The following is a 20,550-nucleotide window of genomic DNA, read 5'->3' on the forward strand; positions in this document are numbered from 1 at the left end:
GGCCCCACACATCCCTTAAAACTGAATACCGTTGATTACGGTGATTTTATATTGCACTTGTAACAGATGCTATATGCTATATGCAATACTTCAAGCAACTGCATGACGGTTTACGAGGTAACGTCATTGTCCGTTCGAATTCTGTTAAGATCTGTTGTGACTTATTTATTGATTTGTTACATCAACCTCGTGTTTTGTGTCTCTGATGATCTTTCTGACCACTGAATTTTTGACCTCCTTCGTAGTGGCAAAATAGCATTTCTGTTGGATGATGGATGTGAATTGTTTGCATTAAAATACTTACGATTTGTATCAGAAGTCCGGTGCCATATCCATGTGGATGTCCACAAACAAGCAAAAAGACTGTATCACAAAATACTATTTAGCTTACGTAAGTCAGTACAAATAAGGTGCACACTACGATACATAAACAGGTAGCTGTTTTGCATGATAACAACACTCAACAGAGGAATATACTCGATATATGTATATACAGCATTAACAAGAAGCAGGTCACGGTCAAGCCAGCAAGGAATAAAAACCATATGATAGTCAATTAAATCGTCTCATCACGCCTTTGACTGTCGCCAGGCAACAAACACAGCGTCCCTGTTGTCAGAACTGATGGGGAAGAGGTCGCCGAGTGCAGTATCCGGCTATTTCGTCATGGCTATGTCCACTACTGGGTATATACAAGTAGCAGGATGTGACTTTACTGCTATACATCATGGATATAATACAAGTGTATTAACATCATTCTCTGTATAAGTCACCGTATGCACAGATCCAAGTGACGGGTTATGTACAAGCGTTCACTCCCAACTATGACCAGTCACTCAAGGCAGCTCATCAGTCCAGCGTATGGCCAACTTGAAACACAGCCCTGCCAGGAAACAAGTTCTGCAGTCAATTATGACGCCATAATAGATCTGCAGTAAGGGGTCAACCTAGTTGTTCTGTTTCCTGACAAACTGTATGCCAGCCGGCGTGCGTCTATCTACACCTTAACTTCAAGTATCACGCATTGTTCCATCCAGTTTCTCAGCACAGTGTTCATTGACTAGGCACGGTGTTCATACAGTTGAGCAGAGCGAGGCACATCAGTACATTCACACGTCGGAGTCGCGTGTGGCCTGGGTTTGCACAAGAGCTGTCCTTTTCTCGCCACCTTTCAGCATGTCCTTGAGAAATATTTTGATGAATGTATCTCTGAACTGCTTGCTCATCGTACAGTACAGGACAAAGTTTATTCCATTGTTGATGAGAGCGAGAATATCCATTAAATCCCCCAGAGGGCTGTACACATTTATGAAAAACCCGTCGATCACCCCACTCAGCAGTTGAAGGATTCCCTGCGGAATCTCAGTCAACAGAAACAAAGCAACGACAATGAGAAGCATGCGCGTCGTTCTGTTGGTCTTCCCCTGCCTTTTGTTGTCGTCGTCCGCTTTCTTGGTCTTATTCAATAGCTTCTTCCTCCTCTTTTCCGCATCCTTCATTGTCTTAACCAAACACACGCTTAGTATTGTCAACAGAAAACACGGTAATAGTTTTACCAAGAGGGCTTGTGTCCAGAAATTGAGGTTCTTGATGAAAATTGCGGCAGAAGTGTCTTTCTTGACATCAATGTACCATGACGTAACGTTATTCTCTGTATAGTCGGTAAACTTGTAGGACACGCTGTTAGGTACACAAGCAATCATTGTCACTACCGATACGATCAAAATTGTCAGCTTGGCTCTTTGAATACTACACAATTTGGCTCCGTGTCGAGGATTGCGTATGAATATGTAACGAAAGAGTGCCAAAGAAACCGTCAGCCAAATGGAAATGGAGTGTACCACTACGCTGAAAATGGCGTAGAACAAAAGAAAACGAGCGTTTGCTAACGGGGACGGACGGGAATCAAACATGTGGTAGTTCAGTATGGCGTATGGGAAATATGCCGCCATTGTGAGTCCATCAGACACGGCTAAACCCGAGAGAATAACGTTAGTCGGTGATAGCATATTCTTGCTTGTCAAAACAAAAAAGTTCAAAGCATTTGCCACAACCCCAAAGATGCACACAATTGGGGCAGCGTATCCATGGACGGGACGATACCACGAGTTCCATACATCCAGACCTGTCAGAACCTCTTGGGAAGCGTTGCCTCCCATGTCTGACAACGTGGAGTTGCTACCGACCGTAGTGTTGAAGTAAGCTGCTGTTGACGTCAGTTGTCCAGGGTCGGCCATAGCGTCTCGATGTCAACCAATCAGCGATGATGTCAAGCCTCGGGATGATTTGGTTGGTCGATGAGGATCTGAGCTGTTAACTATAAGGCTTAGTCAAATTGACCTCTTGCATGACCATGGGTGCGGTGATAAGTGGTAAGTCCGATAGGTGCTGAAGACGTCCTTCTTCCTGCAACAGTAAGCGTACACATTTAGGATGTCACGTGATGTTTCACTTATACATGTAACAAGAAGCAAAAATGTAAACATCAAAGGGAAGTAAATTAGTGGACACACTAACGAGAACCGAACTGTCGTGACAGGACATGCAACAACACGTCTCATTTAACCATTTTGAGTGCTTATAGAATATGACAGTCTCATTTAACCACTCGGGTGCTTATAGAACAGCACAGCAGGTAAATAATCAGGAGCATTAATAAAGTTAATTTTTGCCGTTAATCATGTTCAACGATGGCGTTTCCTGTCATTTGTTCGGAAAATCGTTACAAGCGGTCACACATATGTCCATTATTTTGCCAGATTCGCTGTTCAAGCACGATGTATATAACCAGTTCGATATAACGAAGAAACACCAAGACAGTAGACATATCTGTAGCACATTGTGACTGCTATAAAATTAATTCAAGGACGTGTTGCACTAAGACAGGGTCGTTTTCTTTTTTGGAACAACGTGGGCGTCAATGCTTATACCGCAAAGGTTGTGGTGACACTGATACTGGAAATATTAAAAAAAATGATAATTTATGATCCCTAACAATTAATTATCTCCATGTACTGCTGCTGTGTGTATTTGAATGTCATTGAAGTAATCATGTATGTGGGCGGGGTTCTTGTATTAAAAAGTGTAAATCAATTTGTCATTAACTTGCCTTCGTTTACTTAAAGGACATTTGTAAAGGATTTCGATTTGGCACAGGGAAAGCCTCAAATCCTCCATTTTTGTCGTACGTAGCGACAAAAGCGAGCAGATGATTGTTCCAATGTGAGTTAGCTGATATGTGTATATTTGGGCTTCGAAAGCATTATTCATTGGCCGGGGTTAATGTTTCTCTGCATGAATGGGTACATGATTTAATGAGCATCAGAATACATAAAGATAATCTGTGACTCTCATATAGGGCATCCAGTTCGTCATAGTGATTGGATAGCTCACAGCTCCCAAACACCTACACAAGTCTACCAGCACCAACACCAGCCAACATCATACCCTACTCAATTCACCACCAAATGCCCATGCATATCACCAACCCTTACCCTCAACTTCGACCATACCTCCCTCACCAATGCCAAACTTGTCATCAACCTCAACCTCAACCTCAAGCCTACCTCATCCGTATCAGCAACCTGATCCCCCACCCAAATCACCACCGTCAATGCCCACCCATATCATCAACCCCTACCCTCAACTACACCCATATCTCCACCACCAATGCCAAACTTGTCATCAACCTCAACCTCAACCCTACTTCATCCATATCAGCAACCTCATCCCCCACCCAAATCACCACCGTCAATGCCACCCATATCCCATGACTCACCACACCCCTAACGTCATCCATATCACTAACCTCATCCCCCACCCAAATCACCACCGTCAATGCCCACCCATGTCCCATAACTCACCACACCCCTAACGTCATCCATATCACTAACCTCATCCCCCACCCAAATCACCACCGTCAATGACCACCATATCGCATAACTCACCACACCCCTAACGTCATCCATATCATCAACCTCATCCACACCCAAATCACCATCCTCAATGCCCATCCATAATTCGAAAATCTACCCCTACCCACACCAACACTCCAAATGCCCATCCGTATCCCCCACCCAAACGGCCACACCACCACCCTCAATGCCCACCCATATCACTAACCCCTACCCCAAACTCCACCCACATCACCTGCACCAACCTTCACTAACGCCCCACCTCACCACCATGACCGACGCCTTTCTAACCTTACCACAGTACCCTCCACCACAACCACCACCACAAATACCCACTTCAACAAAATGATGACATCCCATCGCCCAACCGCATCACCAATCCAATCCTACCACTGTCATATATGCCTCTGACAACCGCAAACCCCTAACAGAGACCAGATTGCGTCATACCGTAACCCTGTTGTCTCACACATAAAACAGGGGGCGGTCGGGTAGCCTAGTGGTTAAAGCGTTTGCACGTCACGCCGAAGACCCGGGTTCGATTCCCGACATGGGTACAATGTGTGAAGCCCATTTCTGGTGTCCCCCGGCGTGATATTGCTGGAATATTGCTAAAGGCGGCGTAAAACTATACTCACTCACTGACTCACCCACACATAAAACATACATGTGTCATCTGACTGGTCATAACATTCGACATTCTCCTACAGCCGCTGACTTCCTAATTGATAATTATGTAGCAATCAGCAGAGTGCATGTTCGAATCAATTCTACACATTAGAGTGTTTTGAAGCATAAATCTTTATTAACTCTCAAACATGACAGATTACGACTGTAGAGGGGCCCCGTTCTGAACCATGAACAAACACTCATTTTCACAGTGGGCAACGTTGCCGCAAGCTTTTCCTCAGAGATCAGTGTCAATAAATTATAATGAAGATGGCTTTATGAGTAAATCCATACACCAATACTGTGTAGGCTAGATAAATGACCACGTGATCAACTAATACGTAGAGGTCAAGGTCATGTCCAGGGGCCATGTGAGGCGACGACGATTAAGTTGGTGCTTGCACCAAGACAGCGACAAAGGACCATCCCATCTCTACTCATATATATCTCGAACTCTTAGGGAATTTTTTTGACATATCTACACATGACAGTGATCACCATCTCTAATATACCATACGAGTGAGTGAGTGAGTTCGTATTAGCGCCGCTTTGAACAATATTCCAGTTATATCACGGCGTGTCAGCTTACTCAGGGTGATGCAGGTGTCAGACGTTTAACACTTTGTGAAACCCACCGGTATGGGGCTTACAAACCTAGAAACAAAATCGGGGCAAACCGGGATTCGAACCCACAATCATAGGTTTCTGGCATGCCCAAGGGACGCAACTCTGTGCACTGAATTGCGACTTAGACGACTGGGCCTCCCGTGACCCAGTTATTTTGAGAAAGGATGGCACAAGAACACAATAAGTTCCGTGAGGTTGGTCATACCATATGATGTAAAGAAACAAAGATTGAGCAATATTCCAGCAATGTCACGGCGGGGGACAACAGAAATGGGCTTCACACATAGTACAATGTCGGGAATCGAACCGGGATCTTCGGGGTGACAAGCGAACGTTTTAACCACTAGGCTACCCGACCAACCAAGAAACAAAGAAGCATCTGAACATCAACTATTGCGCTGAAACGGTTGCTACTTACTCGGTGTTAGTTTCTAAATGTCAACACAAGCAAGTCACATGGTCTTCAAAAGCAAATGTGTATTTTCAGAAAATTAATACAAATTACCATTTCACAAAATACCTACTTTGGATGGAAATATATAGTAGCTGGTGATAAACATTGTCCAGGTGTATATTCAAAAAGGTGATACAGTAAACTACGGTTATTACGAACTCAAAGGGACTACTAATTTTAGTTCGTTATAACCGCAATTCGTCATAAGCATATGTACAGCATAACTACAGCAAATAGTCGGGAATAAAAAGTTAGTGCGTTATATCCGTCAGTTCGTTATAAGCGTGTTCGTTATAACCGTAGTTTATTGTATGTGTTTGGTCACAAATGCAGGTAATTTAAGTTAACAATCATTAAACTGTCTTGGGGGGCTTGAGATCAATCCCGAATTATGTGCTTGAATCCCAACGCAATCCGTCAACGGCATTCTTGGACAGAACATTTTCTAAGCAGTCAATGATTTTTGCCAGAGGTCGCTAAAGGGGACTTTTAGTGGTCAAAGTGTCTTCTGAGTGCTCCTCATGATTTGATGGTGAACCCTTTTGGACAATCGGCAAGTTGAAAGACCTACACCTGCGGCACGAAGGCTGGGTCAGGCAATGGTGGGTCACGGCTGCTTCATTCAAACAGTGATAGTACGCAGCAAACACATACATGTTCCCTGCGAAGCACGTACAAGTTCGAGTTGTGTGGGTATATAAATATTACTCGACTTGTTCACTGGTCAATAGCTGGGAGCCAGGCTACCACAATTTGCTGTTTAGTTGAGCACAACAGGCAGACAAAGACCTATAACCCCATATTTTCTCTGATATTGTTTCAAGGATCATACAGGATTCTTGGTTGTCGAAGAAGTAAACATCCAAAGCCCGAATCACTCTGGGCTTTTCTCTCACATCAAAACTGACACCGTGATATAACTGAAATACTCATACATGCTTGTTCGAGAGGGGACAACAGGGGAACATTATTGATTAAAATGTTCACCCAACACGGCGGTTCGATTCCCTACACAAATACCATACGGTTCCCAATTGGTTCCCCACCGAGCCACTGCTAGTTAGATGCTAAATGAGAAGTAAACCCTACTCGCTTGTCCATGTATGTTAACAGAGTAACTGTAAAATCGTTATGTGAACTACCTACGAAAGCGTTTGTTTCGAAAGGCCCCATTCAAGCCCAAATACAAATGTCCCTTCGATTTTACTTCTCACACATACAAGAAGTTTCTGTAGTGCTCATCGCCATTTAATGCGAGTGATATGAAATGTTCAGTGGGACTTAGAGTATCGGCTGCAAATGGTGTATATGGTAATCTAATCTATTCCAGTCTGATACCGTGAAACACACCCACAGCATTGAGTGCTTTACTTCTCTATAACCTACAATTGCCTGACCAACAAAACTCTCAACCTGATCGTTACTGTCTATTCAGAATGTGGCATTTCGACAAGATGTCTGAATACCAGCAACAGCTGGGCGTAAACTAAAGTGCTGGTGTCCACATACCAGACAGCGTGCAGGACACAATATTTGAACTGGGTGACCCACCTGTCTAGTTACAAGCGTTGGAATTTACTAGCTAGTATAATTATTTATATATAACATAAACTTGAGTGAGAAAGTGGTGTCAACGCCGCATTCAGCTAAGCTTTATTCCAGCAATATCAAAGACACCAGAAATGGGCTTCTCGCAGTGTTCCATGACGGGAAGGGAACCAGGGTCTTCTGCGTGACGAGCGAACGCATTAACCACTGGGCCACCCCTACCCAATACAAAGACGTAAAGCATCACATACCATTATGCTGTGAAGTGCGAAGTGAGGTACCATCTTGCACTACATTAAAATGTTTAAGGAGTGAATTTTGTTTTCAGCTACACTCAGCGGTCTAATACTACTATAAATATTCCAGTATAGCGAGCTAAACATGTGCATGACAGCATCAGCTATGACGCTGTCCACGATACAACCGTGAAAACATTGCACGCCACTGATTATCATGATTCTGAGGTCAAGAATGGGCAACAAGAGATTCTGAGCCAATGGGGATGTGGCAAAACCATCATTAAGATCTATACTCACTGCCATACCAACAGGAGTATGCACCAGATAAGTACAGTCCAGACACAATTGCTGAAGTACCTTTATTGCATGTGTGTCGATTGAGGTTTAATTCAACCGTCGCAGACCCACTTTGAAATGATGTAAGGAATGGAGATACCCAGCCGTTTGTGAAACAGGACACACCATCTGAATATGAAAGGATTCCAGGCCAACGGTTCACCGCACGTAATTAAACCCACACCATGAATCAACCTGGCTCTTGTAAAGTGTAAATCTTGCAAGATCTACAGTTTACCCCAGCCATGGTATACTATGAATATTGACATTCCCCACTTACGCTTGCCATAAACACGTGGCCGTCTAGACCTGTCTAACATGTTAGGGCACCCGGTCAGTCTTACCGAGGGATTGAATAACAACAGTCTAGGGAAATCAACGACAACATTTGCAGCACCGTTGGATCCGCCAAATCAGACAAGCTATATAATAAAAATGTTTATGCTTCCTGTGTAAGATACGCGTAAAATACATTTTTCAAATTATTACATGAATAAATTGTCGGAATCGCTTTATATACGTCTGCATATGATGTCCCTCTCTGTATCCTCCTTACACCAGATGCTAATGAACAGTTCTCCCAAGAGAAGAACGAAACTTCATGCATATCGTTTCCAGCTAAACTTTCACCAGATACAGAGGATGTCCGCCTCGCTACATGGGACTTGTCAAGAAAGACATTGGCAATATTTTTTTATATTCTATTCTGAAATTAGGTTCATCTTCTTAAATCGTTCTTCCAACTTTTCAGTTTTTAAACATTTGTGTTCACAATGTAAAAAAAAACACAGCTTCAGAGGCAGAGAGATTAGTGATGACGTTTCATTGTGATGTCATGGCAACCGATTTCGTCCCAATGGTCTGTGAAGAGCTGTGATGCAATATTATCTCCTGTAGAAGCAAAAACGTTTCCCTTTTAAAGCTAACTAAACCACATCGCATAATCATAGCCTTTTGAGCATGCATTCGTGGGTAGATGTCGCGCGTTGTTATTATGATTATTATCATTATGATTATTATTATTATTTACAGATTGAAATACAAAAATGCAGCAAAGGGGGTTTTGGTGATACTGGGACACTCAGGCTGGTAAGGCTTGTTATTATTATTTACAGATTAAATTATAAAATGCAGCAAAGAGGTTGAGGGCCCTTGCCCCCTCCACACGTAGCCCAGACAGCGAATGGGACTTCTCCCAAGAAGCGCTGCCTAGTCAAACCCACCCAGAACTTTTCGGAGAATGTGAAGACTCCCCAACACTGCTGCCTTCTGCATTACCCAGATTGTCAGAAGGGCTGTATTCATGATAGCAAACCCGGGTACTCTCCCAATGTCAGTCAACAGATTTGGAGGTACCAAACCTAAGGCACCGAGAACAATGGGGAGTCGGACAACTTGGTACTTGGGTTGAAAGCGTGACATTTCGAGAGCGAGGTCCGCATATTTGCCATGTTTGTCAATCACATTGGTGTCAAAAGGGACATAAAATTCAATAATATGAATGATTTCATTGGATTTCTCAAAAAGGACACGATCAGGTTTGTTTTGCCTTGATACGTCTAAGGCTGTATACGGCCCAATTCCAAAGAATTTATTATTATTATTATTATTATTATTATTATTATTATTGCATCATATACACCAACCACAAATCATACAACCACATGCACATAACACTTCACCTGACCAAACTTCACGAAAGATCATTATTCATTGTTTGTATTTGACAGATGCTCAGCTTATTAAACGGGATCCCATGCTGTTTCCTATCGAAAATATCCTCATCGCCCGGTTCTACAGACTATTGCCTGTTCCGTGACGCCAATCGTTGTTGTATATGGTTTCATCTCGTCTGTTGCTGCTGCTGCAGATCCCCGTCTGACTGAACACCTAAGGGTGCATACTCCTGACTGTACAGTGATAGATGCTGTGGTGTTTCTAGTCTGTGCAATACCGTTTGTGCCAAGTGTACCACTACTCCTGTTATGACATCTGCCCCAATCTTCACGCCGGTAGCATAGCAGAGTGGCCCGCCCGCAATCAATTCTATGCTGAACACTTCCCACATTAGCACTGAGTGGTGTTCCGCATGGAAACTATTGCAGCCGAGCTCAGCTCCTGTCCTCCACCTTTTCATCTTCTTCTGTCCTCCCCTGTGTCCTCCCCTGTGTCCTCATGTCCTCGCTGTTCTCTGTGATCATGCTAGGCTGTGCTGCTAGGTGTCAACGCGTTATTTGTATTGCATAATCTACTCTGGTTTAACACTTTGATTACGACGAACAGGCACATGGGAGCGTTGAAAGGGCACCTTTTGTCAGCGCTGTGTCTTGAAAACAGCCATGAATCTATGGCTAAAAGCCTTTGCGTACGTCACAGGAAAAACAACAATGTCGTCACTGATACCATTCGTTAGCGTTTGCTTGAGAATAATTGATATGTTGATTATTAATAAAGGCATGTCCCCCTTTGAAGGGAAACATTATAAAAACAAACTAAATCCTGATAAGGAATTATGGATTAAAGAGTTCGTATCGGTACATGCACTTAATATGTCTTTTCCTGTTGACGAGAATCACACAATGTGCAACTGTCTTCTGCGTAGGTGACAGCACAATCATTTTCACAATCTAAAACTCTTAGCGCCCATAGTGTACCTTTAAGTCATTTAACTTCAAGAAAACTTTTACGCCTGAGTAAGTGAATGTTGATTTAAACCCAAGCAAGCACTATTTTAGCGGCCAGTAAATAATCAATTTTGTGCCAGGCAAAAATCGCAGAAACATGATTATAATTCTGAAAGCACGTTGCTGAAAACATGGAAACGACAGCGCAAAAACAAACAGACTGCAATCTTCCAAACGAAGCATGCGGGGAACAAAAAGGAACATGATCGTCGTGTAGCGTGGATCAACCATCAGTCAGTAAATGTACATCTCACAGCACTAACATAATGATACACATCTGGGAGATTCTATGGTAGCGCTGTAAGTTGTACATTTACACATTGTTAATCCTCGCGATTATTCAAAAATGACAACGTCTGCCTTTAAATGTACCCCTTGGGTTTATTTGGCGTGCCGTGGTACAGAGGCTGGGGAGAGATGGCGTCCGAAACACATGTAAGCAATATGCAAAGATAAAACCAATTCCCGAAACAGGAACATCTGATTCGAAAATGGACGACATAGACATAACACATTCAGATATGAATAGTAGATAACAGACGCCGAGGCTAGGCATGGAATCACCAGGGTTTATGTGTGAGAAAAACACGACTTGGTAGATCCGTTTAAAAATCCCACCTCTCACGTAACTTTTGTTGACCGTAGTGTTGTTAGGCCATAGGATGATAGCTTGTCAACTCTGCTGGTGTGTTAAGCTCGCATAATCCCAAGAGCAGATGATTTTATACTACCTGACCTGCACCTGACATCAGGCACATGAATAGCATTACAATCAAATAAAGACCTTGCGAAAAATCTTAACGCGGATTAAAAGTAAAAAATATTATTGATTGTGTGAATTCAATTCGTTCGTGCAGAGACATGCAAAGCAGTTGTAAGCTACAGCAAAAAGCAACAGTGTGCTTCAGAGGTTGTCAATGAAGACATCTCTTTTCAAACAAAGACTAAAAGAATATTTACTTGAAGGATTTCCGCCCGAAATAGACAAAGTGGGTTGTTGCAGTCCAGGACAATTACTCTGCAGAGGCTGAAGGTGTTGTCATGCCTTACAGGTTCGTCAAGTATCATAAATCATTTGGCAATGAGGTGCTATGTTTCCCTATACCTGCAAATTCCATTTGTAATATTCCCGTTGCAGTTTTATCCTGCACAACACAACTGATAATGAGCTCAACAACAGAGCGTCAAATAACTCTCTTTCATGAAAAATCTGGTATGAGTTAATGTTGAATATGGAACACGCTAACGAGGTCCTTCGTCCTTGTCAATTATAGGTTTTATCCTGTAAGAAATATGTAACAAGCTGAACATGATACTTCATAAACACTGGCAACTGCGGATGACACTGTAATCATTGTATGTGAATCAATGACATTGTCTACGCCTGCCTGTCGCTTCAACAAACATGGGTATTTGGAAGATTACCCCATTTCTGTTCGTCATTTAAGATGGTTGATGAGAAATGTTTTACGTCTGGAAACCTGACACGTGCCTGTTCCAGATTCATAAAGTACATGCCAATTGATCTTCCGTTCGGAGACTTGTATCACGGCCCAGTGGTCCGTTGTGCAAAGAAATTGCTGCGCTGTGATTGTCAGAACACTTCAACACTGGTTCACAGCAGTCGAAGTTAGGTTTGATTTGTGAACCTGGCCACGGATTTGTTTCCGTACATCTTATTAATTCATCTGATTAAGACTGCTTTTGTGTATTATTTTTTGATAATATAAATAAACGACAGCGAACACTAGAAATGGACTTCGAACAATGTGCCCATTAGTGGAAGCGAATTGTGGCTTTCAACGTGAGGAGTGAACTCTTTATACTACGATGCTCTGATATTTGAAATTAATTGTTTGGTTAATTATTTTCATATTTCATGATTCTATATTTGGGTCAAATTTTGGGATCAAACACATTGAGATGGAAGAGGGGACACACCACTCTAATTTTACAAAACTATCAAATAGTCTCTACCACTTCCCTCATGGTAGGTAAAGGGACACAACCTCCTCCCCGAAGACAACGCTTTCCACAATCCACAATACTTCATGTACTCAATTTCCTATCCGAAGCCTGTTCTGTTAGCCGCAAGAACACTACGTTCCAAAATGAGAGAATCCAAGCGGGCTTACGGCAAGATAGTGGAATATGGTCTGCTCGCCTACTGACCACATTGATTGTAAGAAAACGATGTTGATTACCATTTCAAAGACATCTATTCTGGTCCTCCGCAAGTTTTTGTTGAGGATCTGGATTGATTACAGTAGGGACGAGAGTAACCGCTAATGCTTAGGTTTAATTCACTCCCAACGTCCTCCACAGTTGTGTAATTTTGATATTACAGACACTTCAAAGACAAAGTCAGATATTAAAAATATTTGTAGAACTTTCAGTTTGTTTTCATGAAACAGATTTCTTTTCGTTTGACCTGAAGATCTGATGCCACTCTCAGAGGGAAGCAATTCCATGTCTTTATTCTGCTATCAAAGCTGTTGTTGCTTCATCGAGCAGTATAGGTGGCCGCGTTAGAGGCCGATTCCAATAATTCTCTCAATCCTGTGTGCAGTAAGTGAAACCAATATGTACAGACGAAGATTCCAAATACCCTGTTGATATTAATCTCTGATCAAACTGTTCTCAGACCGGCTGAATGAATTCGATTTGCAATTGTACACGACGTCCAAACACGGAGAGCACTTTGAGGTTGTCCTTTTGTTTTCACTTTACCTCTTAAACTTTACCTTCATGATAATGTATGAGTAGCAGGTACTACCAGTAGGGCAGGACATGCTTACCCTTTTCGCGAACACCAGGAGTCATCACATGTTTGCAGTGATTTGATCAAATTATTCCCACCGCTAATTTGACTTTAAGATGCAATGAATAAACGTTTCTCTTTACTTTGTTTTGTAAGTTTGTTTGTTGTTTAACGCCGCACTCAGCAACATTCCAGCTATATGACGGCGGTCTGTAAATGTTTCTCTTTACTTCCAAGGAGCAGAAGCTCCACACTTGTACACAGCCGAAGTAATTCAACATTGACATCATTTTGCTTCAACAAATTCAGTAAATGCACTGGATTGTCTGGTCCATCGGTAATCCTTTCATATAAATTTCACCCCAATTTTGGCTTTTACGTCCAATGACATCTGTTTCCGAAGATAATCGAGATTGATTATTCCGTGGTTTGACGTTTTATTGTTACGTATAGCGTTTCCTGTTTTGAGAAAACTCACTTGAGTACATTTGTAACTATGATAGAGGATATGTATAGATTTGTGAGCTTGTTCTGATGGCATAAAAACACCAAGGTAGTCACCCTCTTTAGTCATGAAGTTATTTCTGTTAATCGTGTTCAATTACGATGATACGCGCTAATGGCGTATGGTTGGGACTGTCTGTTCTTTGAAAAGACTAGACTGTTGCTGAGTGTGGCGTTAAGCAACAAACAAAAGCATACACCCTCCCCTCTCATTTTCTCATTAAGTGATGGTAAGGACTGAATATATAGTGGGTATGGTGTACCGACGAGTGTGGTGAGTACCACAGCAGGACTTATCCAACTTCTAAAAACACAGACCAAGCCGCAACAGCTGGCTTCAACTCTGCCACATGGATATAAACTTCATGAGGTCTAGCAATAGGAATGACAAATTCGTAATTCAATGAACTTCCTTTTCCGTTGTGGTCAAGACAGCGCAAACTTTTCCCACTGCACAGAAGGGCTTCCTTTCCCACTGGCAAACAAATCTACACAAATAACAATCAACGCTATTTTCAGATGTATCCTGCTGTAAACTATGAACTGTGGACTTTGAACTGAGGCGAACTAATTCCAGCCTCCTATAGTTGGTGTTATTGTCTAATCAGGCAAACAAATGAGTCTTACTTGATTAGAATAAAAGCCCTGACTTCTTGAGCCTGTTTAGTTCTGAAGGGAAGATTTAGGGTTGAGTGATTGAATAGTTGGTCGATCGAGGTGACCAGTGGTCAGACATATCCTTTATGAGGATCAGTAATAATAGATCATTACTACACAACCTATCGCCAATCATTGTCTCCATCAACTTCTGCAACATCATGACAATTAGTTGGACTAATTATTCATCAAAGTAAACCGTTTTTCATCTTGGGCAACTGGGCATATAATCTGAAACGATTCATCATGTTTTGAAGAGTGCGTTGTGCTATGTTCATAGGAAGAAGAGTCATTCCTAGTGGGGGGATTGCCAGATAATAAGGAGATTTAAGAACTTCTGAGGATCAGTTTGCATATGTCCAATTTCCCCTGGGTTTTCAGTACCCCTCGTAGGTGGAATTAACTTTTCTGGTTAAGCCATGTAACATTGTCAGCGATTGTTTTAAGGGCAAGGCTGTAATCGACTATCCAGCAACCACTATCCTTCAGAACTTAATATAACATATAGAGTACGTCTGGCTGGTTCAGAAATAACTTCATACCGACATGACCCTTTATGCATCGAGTATTTTATATTGCCTGGAATGCATAACGGGGAAAATTGTGCCATGGTGCAATCAAATAATCCGAGAAAAATTGTGATGTTTTTTAGTCCTTTTGGAATCGCTTAATAGGGAGGTCGTTCTGTGGATATAAAATCCCATTAATGTCTCCATGGTATATATTGTAAGATAGAAGCTGTATATCCATCAATATCATTAAAATCAGATCTTAGTTCTCGCTACCACTAAACAAAGATCTGAGGACATCCCATCACGGGTCAAGTCAGACCGAGTTTGCGCGAACTTTGACCGACCAATGGAATGACTGACAAGAAGTTGACATTAGCCTATCAGAAGGCAGCTTGTTCGTGCCTTACGGCACTAATTTCTAGATTGTATGGATTCAGTCGTTAAGCCTGTAACCATCGTTCGAAATATCCCGTGTTTTCGAGGTTGCATGATTAGAAATCACATTCCGACTGTCACTTTCATGATCTGGTAAGCGAGGCTCTGTCTGGTCGGATGAAAGGTCGTTCTGAAGTGACCCTTAATGGGATGCCCTCAGATCTTTGTTTAGTGGTAGCGAGAACTAAGATCTGATTTTAATGAGTGGTGGATGTACAGCTTCTATCTTACAATATTTACCACGGAATTATCTCTGTTGTTCATCATACCAACTTCAAAATTCTACTTGGGGCGTTCGGGTAGCCTAGTGGTTAAAGTGTTTGCTCGTCACGCCGAAGACCCGGGTTCGATTCCCGACATGGGTACAATGTGTAAGCCCATTTCTGTTGTCCACCGCCGTGATAATGCTGGAATATTGCTAAAAGCGGCGAAAAACAATACTCACCCACTCTACATGCCACTTAAAGGAATTTTTAGACAATCTGTCAAATAAAGAGACAAATATTTCGGCAGTTTGTAAATTGCCTAGGTGAATAAAATGTTACACTTTGACTGATTTTACACACTGACTGTAACACATATATGCTTGACGCTGCTGGGTCGTATGTGATGCGATCGCAATATCACACATGTAGGAGTTAAGTCAACATCAGTTACATAGAACCTTTAAGGATATCATTCCTCAAGATGAAACAAATCTCAGAGATATTGGCTTAATGGGCATGTTTCACAAACTATCATAAGATGTTGAACGCTGTTGTACACGCTATCTATGAAGGTCATAAAAAGTAATGGAAAAAATGTTAGCATCCCTACTTGATATTGACGATCTGGAGGTAGAGTGACTCTTATCAGCGATGCCAAGGTGCTTAGCCGATACTCGAAATATCTCATTTTAATTTTATCCCACATCGTCTGAAGAGAAACGGTTTTTATCTTGACTTGTGCCGTTTGAAAAGCTTTCAATAGGAGCCACGTCCTTTGTGACGTCACAGACAACCGCCATGTCTATTGGTGTGTCAATACCGCGGTAATTCTGACTATTTGCTGACAGTAATGAGTTTTCTTTCTGTCTCATTTAGAAATCAGAAGGAAGATGTTGGGATGGGACAGAGGGTAATATCGCCAGGAATTGGCTTCATGGCTTTGATGCCCAACTTTGTGTATCATAATCACAGGCTCCTTGCCCCGAGTTACCGATTTCACCCATAAGCGTCTCGTCATGAACGCCAAGTGCATAGTGTGGAATATGACATTCAGGTTATACATCAATGTAGGTATATGTATGAACCACGCTTTACAATGAGGCGGTCAGGTTTATGTGGTTATATGGTGTAACCAGTCTTACAATGTGGCGGTCAGGTTTATGTAGGTATATGGTGTAACCGCCTATACAATGTGGCGGTCAGGTTTATGTAGGTATATGTGGTAGCCAGGAGTAAAATGTGGCGGTCAGGTTTATGTAGGTATATGGTGTAACCAGGCTTACGATGTGGCGGTCAAGCTTATGTAGGTTTATTGTGTAACCAGGAGTACAATGTGGCGGTCAAGCTGTGTAGGTTTATTGTGTAACCAGGAGTACAATGTGGCGGTCAAGCTGTGTAGGTTTATGGTGTAACCAGGAGTACAATGTGGCGGTCAAGCTATGTAGGTTTATGGTGTAACCAGGCGTACAATGTGGCGGTCAAGCTGTGTAGCTTTATGGTGTAACCAGGCGTACAATGTGACGGTCAAGCTATGTAGGTTTATGGTGTAACCAGGTGTACAATGTGACGGTCAAGCTATGTAGGTTTATGGTGTAACCAGGTGTACAATGTGACGGTCCAGCTTATGTAGGTTTATGGTGTAACCAGGAGTCCAATGTGACGGTCACACTTATGTAGGTTTATGGTGTAACCAGGTGTACAATGTGACGGTCCAGCTTATGTAGGTTTATGGTGTAACCAGGCGTACAATGTGACGGTCCAGCTTATGTAGGTTTATGGTGTAACCAGGAGTCCAATGTGACGGTCAAGCTTAGGTAGGTTTATGGTGTAACCAGGCATACAATGTGACGGTCCAGCTATGTAGGTTTATGTTGAAACCAGGCTTACAATGTGACGGTCAAGCTTATGTAGGTTTATGGTGTAACCAGGAGTCCAATGTGACGGTCAAGCTTAGGTAGGTTTATGTTGAAACCAGGCGTACAATGTGACGGTCCAGCTTATGTAGGTTTATGGTGTAACCAGGAGTCCAATGTGACGGTCAAGCTTAGGTAGGTTTATGTTGAAACCAGGCTTACAATGTGACGGTCAAGCTTATGTAGGTTTATGGTGTAACCAGGAGTACAACGTGACGGTCAAGCTATGTAGGTTTATGGTGTAACCAGGCGTACAACGTGACGGTGACTCTGCTGATGACCAGAAAGTTACTATTCATGTATTTAGTAAGTGAGTGGGTGAGTGAGTTGGGTTTTACGCCGCTTTTTAAAGTAGCACAGTTATATCGCGGCGTGTCAGCTGAATGTGGGAGGAAAGCCCGAAGTGATGCAGGTCTCAGAGGTTTACCACTTCGGTGAAACCCAGGACAACGGGTATGTTGCTGACAAACCTAGAAACATAATCGGGGCGAACTAGGATTCGAAGCCACAATCATAGGTTTCTGGCGTGCCCAAGGGACGCAACTCTGCACAGCGAATCGCAGCGCCTAAGACGACTTGACCATCCGTGCCCCTTTGGATTAAATACATGTTATCACAAAGGAACTGGACGCAGCATATATGTCTTTACTCTGTCGATGACCTGAGACGTGTCATCTATCAAACACAATTGATCACTAAGTCATTGTCGGTGACCTGTGTTTCGGTTCACTAAGACACTGGAAGTATCACAGAACACAATTGATCACTAAGTCATTGTCGGTGACCTGTGTTTCGGTTCACTAAGACACTGGAAGTATCACAGATCCAGTTCATCTTTCCTCATAGTTAATCTATAAGGTACAGACAATTGGTACGGTTATACATGCAGTATACTTGTTCGTTGGTTCTCCTTGCTGTTTCACTGTCTCTTATACCTCGGTTCTGATTGCAGCATGTTATTATGTCTCTCGTAACTTTGCATGGGATAGCTCGTTACTATATTTGATATATGTCGTATTGTATGTAGAATTTCTATTAATTGTGTGTATTATGAAGAGGTGAGACTCGAATAAGATATTTGTAAGTCGTGCAACCGTTATGTTATTTATTTATTTCAGTTATTGTTTAACGCGGCACATTAAACAAAAAACAAAGTAATAGTCATCGCGTGACCAGAATATATATGTTCATTGTTTAGGTACAAACGAACGAAGTCAAGGACCGTTGCAGAGACCATTCATTCTATCTTTTGACAGGTTTATGTTCTTGGTATAACTTTGACAAGAATATTGTCTGGTGACGGATATGTGGAATAGTGCTCTGTGTGACTGACGGGTGTAATTGTGATCGGCGCTAGATAATGGCTCTAAACACGGTACAATATCTGAGAGTCTCCATCTAAAACATGCTTTCTCTGGTGATTGGTGTATGATTGATGGAGAATTCTGCAGAGGATTGGGGGATCTTTTGTGCGTAAAGCGCTTGTGGTGGAAGTGAGTGATTTTACATAACTAGCATCACGGACATTGATGCCCGCCATTCGCCAAAACACTTTCAAAACACTTTCAGCATTTTGTAGCTTTAAAGAGATTTTTCATAAATTTCTCATCTTTTATTCATCTTGTTTCACCTCATACAGTTCCCTGAGATAATGGAATATGATCTTTTTCTGAGGTAATATTTTAATGAACAAACTTTTGAATAAAATAGCTTAAAAACTCGACAGTCTTAAAAGTAATAGCCTCTATTCACAGACGTTTACGCCCCCATACGGTCTTAATGTTTCAGAAATTGCATTGGGGAAATAGATTATTATCTACCCGTTCCCTAATGGGGGGATGTGCCTCGTAATCACATTCTCTCCGATTGTATTACACATTCTTGAAGACAGCTTGTCGGAGCATACCGTGACCAAAGTAAATTTACAATTTATCATAGTTATGAATGATTACCATTTGTAACGGTAGTATCTGACACACCATGAAGTGTCTTTGTGGCTGATTACGTTGTTAAACTATTGGTGGGACATGCCGACACTAGCTGTTATGTTAGTGGGTGGCGTGTCCATGGGTCATTGGAAATGGAAAATGGAAGATTGTTGGACAAAGTACTGCCTTCCACGCTGACAGATTCATCAGTTCATATGTCAAAAACTTTATAATAATGACAATCAACGTACCACGTACATGTCAACTGTGGAAGCTCTGGAAATTGTTTTTCACCGTTTTCAGTATTGGTCAGATCTTGCTTACATTGTATCTGTATTTTTATGTAGCATTGGGCGGGGTTGACATTGTTTGTGAGTGAATATGGTGTTTCAGTGAGAGTAGCCTGTGTGAGACAGTGGACTAGGGTTGTGGGATGTCTGCATGTCTGTCAGCGAGTGATATGTCTGCGCGAGGGACCTCTGTGTGTGTGTGTGTGTTTGTGTGTGTGACCTGTGTGTGAGAGTGACCTGAGTGTGTGAGTGACGTGTGTGTGTGTGTGAGTGACTTGTGTGTGTGAGTGTCCTATGTGTTTGAGTGCCCAATGTGTGTGAGTGACCTGTGTGTGTGTGACCTGTGTGTGAGTGACCTGTGTGTGTGACCTGTGTAAGAGAGACCTGTGTGTGTGAGAGTGACCTGTGTGTGACTTGTGTGTGTGACCTGTCTGTGAGTAATCTGTGTGTGAGGGTGACTATGTGTGAGAGGGCGTTTTTTATGTGTGAGTGACCGTGCGTGAGAGAGCATCCTGTTTGTGTGTGAGGGCGTCTTGTGTCTGTGAGTGACCTATGTGTGAGTGACTTGTGTATGAGGGTGCCTTGTGTGTGTGTGAGTGACCTGTGTGTGCGAGGGCGTCTTGTGTGTGACTGTTAATGTGTGTGTAAGGGCGTCGTGTGTGTGTGTGAGTGACCTGTGTGTGCGAGGGCGTCTTGTGTGTGACTGTGAATGTGTGTGTAAGGGCGTCGTGTGTGTGTGTGTATGTGTAAGTGACCTGTGTGTCTGTGTGTAAGAGGGCGTCTTGAGTGTGTGAGAGTGAATGTGTGTGTGAGTGACCTGTGTGTGATGGTACTTTGTGTGTGTGAGTGACGTGTGTGCGAGGGTGCCTTGTG

The 20,550-nt window shown here is 42.4% G+C and overlaps 1 protein-coding gene across 2 annotated transcripts in view; it reads right to left on the reverse strand.

The window, feature by feature from the left end:
• Positions 1 to 452: 452 nt before the first annotated feature.
• LOC139471274 (G-protein coupled receptor dmsr-1-like) overlaps positions 453 to 20,550 on the reverse strand; it is a 171,212-nt gene continuing 151,114 nt past the window's right edge. For both annotated transcript variants that reach the window (XM_071253574.1, XM_071253573.1), the window contains one exon: positions 453 to 2,406. In XM_071253574.1, coding sequence (XP_071109675.1) covers positions 1,110 to 2,237 — 1,128 coding nt within the window. In that variant the 5' untranslated portion in view covers positions 2,238 to 2,406 and the 3' untranslated portion in view covers positions 453 to 1,109. The remainder of the gene's footprint in view (positions 2,407 to 20,550) is intronic.

This window comes from Haliotis cracherodii, unplaced genomic scaffold, assembly GCF_022045235.1.
Source record: "Haliotis cracherodii isolate W230 unplaced genomic scaffold, xgHalCrac1.p SCAF_22, whole genome shotgun sequence".
In the NCBI taxonomy this organism is placed as follows: Eukaryota; Metazoa; Mollusca; class Gastropoda; order Lepetellida; family Haliotidae; genus Haliotis; species Haliotis cracherodii.